The sequence below is a fragment of the Lutra lutra genome, chromosome 6 (assembly GCF_902655055.1).
Source record: "Lutra lutra chromosome 6, mLutLut1.2, whole genome shotgun sequence".
Lineage (NCBI taxonomy): Eukaryota > Metazoa > Chordata > Mammalia > Carnivora > Mustelidae > Lutra > Lutra lutra.
In genome coordinates this window covers 150683174-150696334 of record NC_062283.1, presented here as the reverse complement: position 1 = coordinate 150696334, position 13161 = coordinate 150683174, and the positions used below count along the sequence as shown (strand labels likewise).

Below are 13161 nucleotides of genomic sequence, written 5' to 3'. Positions count from 1 at the left end.
GAAGGGTGGAAGAGGGTGGGGGGAGGGAGGGAGGGAGAGAGAGCAGCTTTCCTAAATAATACCACAGAGTTTACTGGTCTGTCTATCAGAGCACTGACTTAGATGGAAAGGACTTTGAAGTGAGCATAGAAGCAAGGAACACTACTGAAATGATAATGATATGGTGGGAAGAGCTTTAAAAGGAAGTGATCAGCATTCTTTAGAACTGTGCATTGAAGAGAAAAAGAAGCAAGGGAGGGGAGTTTAGAATCCCATAAAAGAAAAAAATTGAAGGGCACATGACCCTTTCACTACTGTTCTTTCTTTCCTCAAAAAAAAAAAAAAAAAAGTTGTCCAGTAAAAAATCAAAATAAAACGCCCTAAAATAGGAACAAAAGCATACTTTGCTATTCTGACAAAAATGTGTTCTCTTGAATTAGGAACCTCACACACTCCCCAAACTGCTATCCCTACTCACAAAGATGCAGAGGTGCAAATGATCCCTGTCTGCACAAGCAACTGTATTTCTTGATAAAATGAGGACCCATTAGCTGATGAAAACCACTACCATCTAACAACAACAAAAGTTGGAGAAGAAAACTGTACCATAGCACACCAAACTTAGTGAAATAGTCTTAAAAGAACATTTCTAGCTGTGAAAATGACCTTGAGTTAGAAATGTAAACACTAAGCACAGCAACAAAAAAGAAGACATGAAGCATGATTTGACCACTGAGGAAAGATTGTTGAAAAAGTGAAAATTATGTCAGATATCCAGACAAAATTATGACACACCCAAGGAGAGATAGTCTTTTGTGACCAACAAAAAACAAGCCAGAGAATGATGAGATAACAAAAGAAATAAAAAGAGAGAGGAAACTCTCTCTCTCTGCCTGCCTCTCTGCCTGCTTGTGGTCTCTGTCTGTCGAATAAATAAATAAAAATCTTAAAAAAAAAAGAGAGAGGAAAAACGGAAAACTGGTTAAAATGGAACACAGGCAAAGAAGATCCAATTTACATATAATTGAAGTTTCATAAGAAAAAGAAAAAGCAATGGAATAGAACATAGTATTTAAAGCTATAATGCGTTTAATACTTCTGGAAACTAAATGCATACTGACAAGGCTGTTACCATTCTTATTAATTCATTTGATCTCAAATTCTTAAAATTAAGAGTCAGAATACTTTTCTGTTTCTTTTCATCTCTGATAAAATGAGCTAATATCTGTGAAGCTAGTTAACCATTAGGCCCCTGTATATTGGAAGCATCGACTCATTTGTGGTGCTGATGTTTTTAACCAAATCACAGGATTTCTCTGCACAAGAGATATGTTGATACATATTAGACTCCCTTCTCCCACCCTGCAATGTATTAGACATTAGACAGTATTTAGTTTTTGTTTTGTTTTGTTTTGTTTTGTTCTGGGAGGGGATACAAAGAGATTACATATGTTTTCATTTCCTTCTTTTAAAATGTCTTTTATTTTATTTTTAGTGTAAAAGTAGTGGGATTTGTGAATTGTATCTGTGGGAGGAAATCACTAGGGCCAGAGAACAGGCAGTGTGCATTCTAGCTGCGGTCATGTGCCTTCACTGTCCCTTATCTCTTGTCCATCTCAGCGTGTAAATTCTAGTTTCCTTGCCTCCTTGCTTTGTAGAATTTCCAGTAACAAAATAATATCCATAAACACTATAGGAAATCATTTGTTTTATATTAACCAGCTTTTTCAACTAGTGGTTTACACAATCTGCATAAGAAAGTATTCTTTTGTTTATTTAATTTGACTGACTGAGGCTTTCATTTTATATAGGGTTTCAAAGGACCTTTTTTGATAGAAACTGAGATCACTTTTTGTTTCTCAAAAAATTTTTTTAAAAGATTTTATTTATTTACTTGTCAGAGAGAGAGAGAGAGAGAGAGAGATCACAAGTAGGCAGAGAGGCAGGCAGAGACAGAGGGAGAAGCAGGTTCCCTGCCGAGCAAGGAGCCTGATGTGGGACTCGATCCCAGGACGCTGGGATCATGACCTGAGCCAAAGGCAGAGGCTTTAACCCACTGAGCCACCCAGGTGCCCCTGTTTCTCAATTTTTAAGAAAGACTTGTGGCTGGCATTTGTTGCTAGGACTGCAAAAATAAGACTATACATTTTTTTCTGTTACATCATAAAATCTTTTTATTTTATTTAATTAATTAATTAATTTATTATTTTTTATTTTGTTAGTGTAACAGTATTCGTTATTTTTTGCACCACACCCAGTGCTCCATGCAATACGTGCCCTCTACAATACCCACCACCTGGATCCCCCAAAATCCCACCCCCTGCCCCTTCAAAACCCTCAGATTGTTTTTCAGAGTCCATAGTCTCTCATGGTTCACCTTCCCTTCCAATTTCCCTCAACTTCCTTCTCCTCTCCATCTCCCCTTGTCCTCCATGCTATTTGTTATGCTCCACAAATAAGTGAAACCATATGATATTTGAGTCTCTCTGCTTGACTTATTTCACTCAGCAAAATCTCTTCCAGTCCCGTCCATGTTGCTACAAAAGTTGGGTATTCATCCTTTCTGATGGAGGCATAATACTCCATAGTGTATATGGACCACATCTTCCTTATCCATTCGTCTGTTGAAGGGCATCTTGGTTCTTTCCACAGTTTGGCGACCATGGCCATTACTGCTATAAACATGAGGTACAGATGGCCCTTCTGTTCACTACATCTGTATCTTTGGGGTAAATACCCAGCAGTGCAATGGCAGGGTCATAGGGAAGCTCTATTTTTAATTTCTTTCTTTTTTTTCTTTTTTTTTTAAGATTTTATTTATTTATTTGACAGAGAAGAGATCACAAGTAGACAAAGAGGCAGGCAGAGAGAGAGGGAGGGAAGCAGGCTCCCTGCTGAGCAGAGAGCCCGATGCGGGACTCGATCTCAGGACCCTGAGATCATGACCTGAGCCGAAGGCAGCAGCTTAACCCACTGAGCCACTCAGGCGCCCCAGCTATTTTTAATTTCTTGAGGAATCTCCACACTATTCTCCAAAGTGGCTGCACCAACTTGCATTCCCACCAACAGTGTAAGAGGGTTCCCCTTTCTCCACATCCCCTCCAACACATGTTGTTTCCTGTCTTGCTAATTTTGGCCATTCTAACTGGTGTAAGGTGGTATCTCAATGTGGTTTTAATTTGAATCTCCCTGATGGCTAGTGATGATGAACATTTTTTCATGTGTCTGATAGCCATTTGTATGTCTTCATTGGAGAAGTGTCTGTTCATATCTTCTGCCCATTTTTTGATATGATTGTCTGTTTTGTGTGTGTTGAGTTTCAGGAGTTCTTTATAGATCCTGGATATCAACCTTTTGTCTGTACTGTCATTTGCAAATATCTTCTCCCATTCTGTGGGTTGCCTCTTTGTTTTTTTGACTGTTTCCTTTGCTGTGCAGAGCTTTTGATCTTGATGAAGTCCCAAAAGTTCATCTTCGCTTTTGTTTCCTTTGCCTTTGGAAACATATCTTGAAAGATGTTGCTGTGGCTGATATCGAAGAGGTTACTGCCTATGTTCTCCTCTAGGATTCTGATGGATTCCTATCTCACGTTGAGATCTTTTATCCATCTTGAGTTTATCTTTGTGTACAGTGTAAGAGAATGGTCGAGTTTCATTCTTCTGCATATAGCTGTCCAGTTTTCCCAGCACCATTTATTGAAGAGACTGTCTTTTTTCCACTGTATATTTTTTCCTGTTTTGTCGAAGATTAATTGACCATAGAGTTGAGGGTCCATATCTGGGCTCTCTACTCTGTTCCACTGGTCTATGTGTCTGTTTTTTATGCCAGTACCATGCTGTCTTGGTGATCACGGCTTTGTAGTAAAGCTTGAAATCAGGTAACGTGATGCCCCCAGTTTTATTTTTGTTTTTCAACATTTCCTTAGCGATTCGGTGTCTCTTCTGATTCCATACAAATTTTAGGATTATTTGCTCCAGCTCTTTGAAAAATACCCGGTAATTTATTTAATAGAAAATGCTGGGAGAAAGAGGTAAAAATGTTAATAAGAGCTGTTCTTGGGTGGTACATTGATCTATAGTTTTTTAAAATAAATTGCATAAATTTTATGTAAAAAAAAGAAAAGAAAGACTTATGGCATAAAATAGATAAGGAAGAAAGGTTCTGATGTTTTACTGCTTTTTTTTTTTTTTTTTTTTATCACCAAACCTGTAGACTCAGAAGCGAACTTGAGAGGGAGCAAACACTGCTGCAATCTGCTAAGGAAAAATCAGGCAAGTAGTTGTGGGACGTTTCCTTCTGACCTCTGCGTAAAGAATCTTCATGTCCTCGTCTGTGACTGTCTGCAATTTAGGGCTGCCTGCTATTATTCGTTTGAAACAGTTTTTCTTTTTTTTTTTTTCAGAGAGCTTATTAAATTTTATTCGTGTACTTTTTTCCATCAAGTTCTTTAGAAATCCAGCAAGTTCTCATTTAATCTGAAGAGGTTAAATAAAGTACTTTAAAGGTGCAGGAGACTGTTCATCTCTGTAATCGGTCCTGTCAGGTGTGGAGATTATGACTGCTGTAGCTGGTGCTCTGCACACCTTCGGTTTTTTAGTTTCTCTGGACATGGACACCACATCCTTCTTCTCTAAGATCTTTGTGGTTTTTAGTGGAATAACGAGTTTAGTCAAGACCTCCTATAGAAAGAATTATGTCAAGTTTTGACCAAGACATGTGGAATAGATCCTAAGAAATTGAGCAAGTGATATACATATGGGAACAGTTCCCACGAGGGAGTGCTGAAGGACTAATCGTACCCTACAGAAAGGGTCTTGACATAATGACAGGCTTCGGAGGGGGCTGTGGACACAACTCAGCACCCTACATGGGACTGAACCACAGCACACGGGGCTGTGGACTCTTGTGGTTGCCAGGGTAACAGCAATGAAGACAGTCCATTCTGGATTCCAGAACCTGTGCATCTCTTTTCCCGGCTCAAAGAAATCAGTGTTCACTACGTTTCCCAGACTGTCCCAGTTTGTGATGTCCTCTGTCTTACAGACACATTCTATGTCTCCCATGGTGTGCTGGGCTGGACTCATCTCCCTGGCAGGCCACGGGGCTGGTGGATCACCCAGACCGCCAGCTTCGTTATCGCAATTCCATTAGTCTCAGCTGCCTGCCTGTTAGTTCAGGATACTGATGGTACTTCCCTCTCAGGTGCGCTGTGAGGATTAAATAAATGCAAGTATCCATGGGAAGTAGGACCAGGGAGCTTGGCTCAGGGGAGTGGTCCTGCCCATTCCTCCCCTTCCTCATGGCTGCTTGTGAGGAAGACTACACAGTTGATGAGGATCTAATTACATCTATGAATCCTTATGCATTAGATAAATATTAAAACTATTTTAAAATTAGATACACAGTTAAGAATATGATTAAGTAACCAAAATACGCTCTATACTATTAATGCAATGATTCAGCCAAATGCCATTTTTCTTCCAAGTTTGTTAAATACTAACTCATACTGGAATCACTTTCCACCCACCTCAGCAACTTCTGGGGTATACTTACAGACTAACCTGTTTTAAGTTCTTAGCAGAACTTGGCCTCAAATCCCTCTTATTACTGGGATCTTTTGTTTCCTTCTGTTAGTTCTTTCCTCCCTGCAAGCAGCACTTGGGTGAGTCACCTGTTGGCTAGCTTCCAAGGGCTTCTTGTGGCCACAGTCCTGGCCTCTTTTTTTATCCTAGGCTGGTGCAGTGCTTGTCTTCTGACCCTGTGTTAGGACTTATGGGGGGGTGGGGTACATCTTTCTCCTGCACCCATGTTGTGTATTCTTGGGTTCCTCCTATAGAAAAGTCATGGATGGGACTCCAGCTCCCTGTTTCCTATTTCCTTGCTGTCTCCTAACACAGCTCCACCATTTTCTTTTTCTTTTCATTTCATTTCTTTTCTTCTCTCTTCTTTTCTTTTCTTTTCTTTCCTTCTTTTCTTTTCTTAATATGAGTATAACTGACACAATGTTACATTAATTCCAGGTGTACAACTTGGTGATTTGACACATTCATGCATTATGGGATGCTCACCAGGAGTGTAGCTATCATCTATCCAAGTACATCACTGTTACAGTATCAATGACTGAATTCCTTATGCTCTGCTCTTTAACACTGTGCCTTACTCATTCTGTAACTGGAAGCCTGAGTCTTCCTCTCCAATTCACTCATTTCGTCCATCCCTCTAGCCCCTTCCCTCTGGCAACCATCACTTTGTTCTCTGTAGGTATAGGTCTGATTCTGCTATTTGTTTGTTCTTTTTTTTTCAAGATTCCATTTATGAGTGGAATCATATGGTATTTGTCCCATTTTTCTTTTAGACTTAAAATCTTCATTGCTAACTGCTAACAGGATAAAACATCAGTGATTTAAAAACAATAAACAAGAAGATATTGCTAATTTCTAGAACTGTAGTAAATGTTCCTTAATAGTTGATTCTAGCTGTTTCTGACATTTCCCAGCACTATCGAAGAAATCTGGTGGCTTGTGCTCATTTTCCTTTATTCTTTTCCTGAAGCTTTCTAATTCAGGAATCTCTGTTTGTATGTATGTTCTGTGGAACTTCCCCCTCCTGGTACCTCAGTCTTTTTCTTTCTTTCTCTTTTTTAATATTCTATTTATTTATTTATTTGAGAGAGAAAGAGAGAGAGAGAGAGTTAGTGGGAGGAGAGGGAGAAGGACAAGCAGACTCCATGCAGATCAGGGAGCCCGATGAGGGGCTCAATCCCAGGACTCTGAGATCATGACCTGAACCAAAGGCAAATGCTTAACTGAGGGAGGCACCCTGGTGCCTCCTTCGTCTTCCTCTTTTGGTAGAAGAGGAGTAACAACTGTTGGGTCATTGAAGTGGTCTTTCACTCCTTTTGGCTCCTGTGTCCCTAGGTAATTGTTGTAGGTTAAAACCTTCTGCTTAGGTTAAGGTGGGGATCAGACGTCATAGTTTAACAGCTTAACCCTGGCTGTTTCTGCTTCCTTGTTTAGTTCATTGTGTGTCTGCTTAGCTAATTCCCCCAAAATTCAAAACTCATTTTCAAAGTTTTTTCTTCTTCCAAATTTGGCAAGTTGGAATGATGGCAGTGGTTTCTGTGTTGTTCCCCATGTATGGGTAAATGTTATCACTCTTTGAATTGCTTTTTTTCCTACCAAAAAGGATTAGTTATTCTTTCTCAAAAAAATTGTCTTACCACTGTAGTCAGAATCTAACTGTGCTGTTCGACGATGAAGTTCTTTCAGCAGTGAGTTACTCTTAGTGTCTCCATCACCTTTCTGAACCCTTCAATATTGATATTTGTTGCAACCTAACATGTCTTTGGTTCAATGCACACATCTTTCATTCCAAATCTTTTTCCTGCCCAAATCTCTTTTTTAGGCTTGAGATCTCTATATCCAATTACTTACTGGATATGGCCACTTGAGTATCCCATAGACTCCTCAACTCAGCACGTCCCCAATGAAACTCTCTGTTTCAGTGAATGGCATCTCCAAACACATGGAAGTTGAGTCGGAAAGCCTGTGGCAGAAATCTTCCCCTCCCACCACCCTATCAATCACTTCAACACAGCTTATAGTTAGTGGCCCAGGTGAGATTCAAACCTAGCTCTCTTACATCTCTGCTGCTTTGAATGCCCTTCCTTCCTACTGCCTCTGTTCCTTGCTGTAGCAAAGCTGAAACCTAGGTGTTATTTTGATACCTACCTGTCCTCTGCATCTGGATCCAGTCAGTTACCAAGCCTTCCTTGTTCCATTCCCTAAATCTTTTTTGTATCTCTCCACTTCTCTTTATGCCTCAGGTACTATCCTGATCTGATCTTGCTTGGATGAGTGTAGTAGCTTTCTGCCTGGTCATCCTGTTTCAGCTTCACCCTTTCTCATCTACTTTTGGTACTGTAGAAAGACCATTGCATGTGCTGACCCCAGCTTAAGAGCCTTCCACATTGACTAATTTCCTAACATAGGTTACAAGACCTTTTCAGATCTCCCCCTGCTTCCTTTCTAGTATTCATTGATGTCACTCCATGCCCCTCAATGTTCCCACCCTACTATATCGTTGTTGTTTTTGTGTTTGTTTGTTTTTGTTTTCTGAAATGTGCCAAGTTCTGCTCTTCTGCCCCATTCATTATCCTTTCCCTTGTCTAACACCTTTTCACCCTTTGGGTCTCAACTTTGTCACACTTCTGCAAAGTCGTCCTTGCACCTTCCTCACGTTATGTTGGGTGCTCAAATTGGGCACTCAATAAATGCTTGTTGATTGTATAAATAAATTAGAGGAGGAATATCCCCATTCTCAGATCAGATCATTTTTATTGAGGTGCTTGGAGCTTGAGTTACATTAGATTTTATAGCTATATATAACATACATAATACTGTTAGTAATGCATAATGCCATTAATAAGAGATGATGTAATAAACAGTACTACTTTGCTTTTAAAAATATTTCCAGAATTATCTAAGAAAGATGTAATGGATGAGGATCACCTCACTCTTATTGAGAAGGTCGAAAAGAAGAGGTGTGAAATACTTAATAAATGGGATGAAATTCAAGCTCTTGAAAGAGAAATCAAAACAACTTTGCTTCATACGGGAATTTCACATATCACTGAGAATAGGATTAAGAGCATAGAGGTATGTAATTTATTTATTTGAATGTTTACATTGTTCTTCTGCTTGAAGATGTTGGCAAATACATGAAGCAATTTCATTTTGCAGCTGGGTAAACAATAATGGAAAAAATTGGTCCAAATACGTTTTTGTTGCAAAACATTTGTAGCAAATGATCAAAATAATTAATACGTCTAGCTAATACAACAAAAATAAAGGTGATTAAAAATTCTGTAGAGTTCTGTAAAGGTTCCAATTGCATCTCTTTCAGGTCAATTGATGTCTCTTGAAGTTTCACAATTTTGAAGATGCTTGTCATAAAAGTCATGACCGCCAACTTTTAGTATCTATATGTACTAATTAGATTGAGCTGAAGCTCAGAGGCTTTAAGTAACATGCTCAAGATGACAGTTTGCAGTTGGCAAAGCTGGGGTTGAAGCTTAATAATTTTGGGGCTCCAAAGCCCTTATTATTTTCATTGTGTAACACTGAAACTCCACAGTTAGATTTTCAGTGAGTTGTACAATTACGTTAGAAGATAGAAATCAGTTACTACCATAGAAAGGAGAGTCTGCTGTGTTAAAAGTAGTCTTTAACAATTATCACGAACCAATTTTTGATGAACAGTGTAATGTAGATTGTAATCTATGTTTTGAAATGTTATGCTGCCCTGCTTTTTATATGTTATAATCTGATTTTTATTTGTGTAGAATCTGACTCAATGTTACCACTTAGTTACAGAGATTATAAGTGATGTGTGATTCTTCTTCTCATGGTTATATAGTTGCATGTATTTTCCCAGCACTATCTTTTTAAAATCTTTTTTTAAAAGCAGAATTATAAAGTGTATAGGAAGGTGGTGATGGTTTAAACTTATTTTGACTTCTCTCTTTCTTTTAAAATAATGCATCAGATTGCTTCTGTTTTTTGTTTACAGTCTGTTCTTATTTATTTATTTATTTAAGATTTTATTTATTTATTTGAGAGAGAGCACGAGAAAGAGAACGAGTGAGAGCACATAAGTGGAAGGAGGGGCAGAGGGAGAGGGAGAAGCAGGCTTTATGCTGAGCACAGAGCCCCACGTGGGGATCCATCCCATGATTCTGAGATCCTGACCTGAATGGAAATCAAGAGTCAGATGCTTAACTGACTGAGCCACCCAGGTGCCCCTGGTTTTGTTACACTTGATATTTGTTACTTGATCTTAGCCAAAAGGCCGAGAAGCGATTGCCCCTGATATTTGTATTTTATCTTGTATCCAGCCACCTTAACAAAGTCTGTTATTAATTACAAAAATTAAGGAACTTCTTTAGAATTTCACTAAAATTCTCTGGGTTTTTCTAATATCAACCTTTATCTCCTGTAGTTTTTGACCTAGGAGGCTACTGATCTCTCTTTGACTCATGTCCTTTAAGTCATGCTCTGTTTATTCATCTGTTTTTAAAATGGTGTGCTCTTGGGTACTTTTGAAATTAGAATAACATTGTTTACATAATACTTTTTGCCCCATAAATGGGGAGAAGAATTTAACAAATATTCTTAACCAAGCATCTTACTTTTAAAACCATTTCTTCTTCAGACTGAAGCTATAAAATTGGAAACAGCAAACAGAATTTTAAAGAAGAAAATGCATGTAAGTATTTATGAATTAATGTTTTTCAATAGGAATATTTCCTTTATTGATGTGTGTGTGCTTCTTGTCCTAAACAAAATAAGAATATATGCATTATTTTTCTAAATGATAACTTTCTGTAATGCTGAGAATATCTCACTATGCAGACATTAGCTTAAAACTGGACATGTGTAAGCTAATGTACTGATGAAAAAAATAAACATCCTTTTTAAATAGCTGAATATGCCAATCAGAATTGACTTTTTCTCTAACCCTTGCACATGTAACAGTGAGTTGTAATGAGTTTATCTGGTAACAGGGAATATAATGAATTTGGTTCTCTAATGACTTTCAGGATACCCTTCCAGAACACACACTAACAATTTGCTGCTTAACAGATTGTAATTCTGCTTCAATTGGATATGTATATCCCTCTGAATTATATACAATGTACATTAGTATGTTGTGCCTGGTTCTAGAAGTGGTATTCAATTTTGATTCAATCTTCTTATCAGATAAGGTCAGTCTCATGCCATTACACATGCCCAAATGACTTTGGTTCTGCAGGTTACTGAAAGCCAGGTGAAGCAGACCATGGAGAAGAGTAAGATGAGTGAGGAGGGGCAACGGTAAGTGTTGATGACGTGATAAAAGAAGTGAGGCAATTTCACGCTCTCCTCAAAACCGTCCACTCAGATCTGCATTAGACAGGACAGTGCTCTGAAGTGTTTATATTCATGAGTGTTTACTTTAAATATATATGTTATATTCTTTCCTGGGCTCAAGAATTCTTAGCCCAAGATTTAAATCTTAATCACTATATATTACTTGGCAATGTAGAAATAAATTCTTTGGAAAGAACTGAAGAATTGAGGGTAATTTCTCACAGGCAGGGATCAGGAAGGTGGGGAGATGGTGACTGTGGTGACTTTCCTTTCTCAAATTATATGGCTTTTAGTGACATTAAATTTTTGAAGAATGCTGTGCATTTATTACTCTGACAGTCTTTTTTAATTATGTTATGTTAGTCACCATACAGTACATCATTAGTTTTTGATGCATTGTTCCAAGATTCATTGTTTGCATATAACTCCCAGTGCTCCATGCAACACGTGCCCTCCTTAATACACATCACCAGGCTCAGCTATCCCCCCATCTATCTCCCCTCTAAAACCTTCAGTTTGTCTCCTGTAGTTGATAGTCTCTCATGGTTCATCTGCCTCTCTGATTTCCCCCCTTCATTTTTCTCTTCCTTCTCCTAATGTCCTCCATTCTATTCCTTATGTTTCACAAATAAGTGAAACCATATGATCATTGACTCTCTCCACTCTGACAATTTTAATTTAAAAATGAAATGGCTGATTTATAGTATCAATTACATAAACTTAGCTTTATATAGTTAATTTTCTTAGAATTGGTACTACAGTTCACATTTCAGGATTTGGTAAGGCTGGGAGCAACAGAAAACCATTGCTGGTTTAAGTATGGAAAGTGCTAATTTGTAACAACAGTTAAAAGACATTTAGTTGTAGGTGGCCTCAGTTCAATGATAATATCAAGGAACCAGTATCTTCTATCTTTCTTCTTTGTTTTCTCGAGTATTTTCCTTCTGGAGGCCTCAGTGTGACTATCTTCAGGCATGGGTCCACATCCCATAGAAAAATAAAGGGGAAAGGGGAAGACAAAAGGCAAAGAGCTTCTCATCCGGAGACTTTTCTGTTTTATTTAGGGGAAGTGCTTTCAGGGACTTACAACCATATCTCAGTGCCCAGCACCATGTCCCAAGACAATCCTTAGCCACAATGGAGTCTAGGAAATAGTACACTCTTTCTAGCTCACGTGGTAGAGAGAGTCATGGGAGAACAGTGGTAGAATGGTGACTGAGTGAACCACACAGGTGGGTTGTATTATGTTGGGTGTCCTCAAAGAAAAGAAGATAGAATTACAAATACAAAATTGGGAAGGCTCCTTCCATAGTTTTGGCAATGAGAGTGGATGGACCTAAAGTTTAAACATCATTATCTCCAAGATAAATCTACATCTGCTGCCTCACTATACTTAGTCTGGAAAATACTGCAGGGGATTGTGTCCAAATACAAGGAGAATCTTTGCTACATTCCAGGCCAAAATTCTGCAAGAAATCCTTTAAAATGGAAGTGGAAAATTACAGAGTCTCACTTTGTGTTTTTGAGTAATTATGTCTTAAATGTTTGTTTTAAATTTTTCTCTTATGCTTGAGGCATTTTTGTCTAATCTATTGTGTTCACTTGTGTTTAAGGAACCTTTGGGATTTTATTAAAAAATTTGTAAACTTAAAGGAAACAGAAACTAACTCAAGTGATTGGAAAATGACCTATGAAAATTCATAGCCACCATGTGCATAGCACGAATGTTTGCAGATTTATAAATTAATGAAGATACATCTCGTTTTGTCAGTTTTAATCTCTAATAAAGTTAACGTAGTATGTGTATCCTACTCAAGATATTGGAATAAATACATGTGTGCATGTGATTAGTTTTCCTTTTGTATACATATTCATAGCAATAGTAGTTCTTAGAGTATTTTCTGCTTTCCTTCAGTAATTTTCTTCGAGGAAAAATACTTTCAATTATTTGATCGGAATAAGAAATTCAGCACTGCTACAATACAGATCAAATGTATTTCTTATTTGTCAATGCAGTTCTATATATAAACATTTAATGTAGCAATCATAGAATGAACATTCATAAACTAAATAATCTTTACTGATTGTAAGTGATGTAGTGCTCTGAAAGGTTACAGCACTGGCATGGTGCTTTGCAATACATGTGGGTCTTGACAGATTGTGATCTTGATGACAACATTGTGACTCGGATTTTTTTTAAAGATTTTATTTATTTATTTGTCAGATGGAGAGAGAGAGCGAGAGAGCGCGCACAAGTAGGCAGAGTGGCAGG

At 38.0% G+C, this 13161-nt stretch overlaps 1 protein-coding gene across 2 annotated transcripts in view; it reads left to right on the top strand.

Moving 5' to 3' along the window:
* Positions 1-12697, top strand: part of C6H6orf118 (chromosome 6 C6orf118 homolog) — a 34594-nt gene extending 21897 nt beyond the window's left edge. For both annotated transcript variants that reach the window (XM_047734058.1, XM_047734059.1), the window contains exons 6-10: positions 4192-4250; positions 8455-8636; positions 10192-10245; positions 10792-10853; positions 12503-12697. In XM_047734058.1, the coding sequence (XP_047590014.1) occupies positions 4192-4250; positions 8455-8636; positions 10192-10245; positions 10792-10853; positions 12503-12593 (448 nt within the window). In that variant the 3' untranslated portion in view covers positions 12594-12697. The remainder of the gene's footprint in view (positions 1-4191; positions 4251-8454; positions 8637-10191; positions 10246-10791; positions 10854-12502) is intronic.
* The last annotated feature ends 464 nt before the right edge of the window (positions 12698-13161 follow it).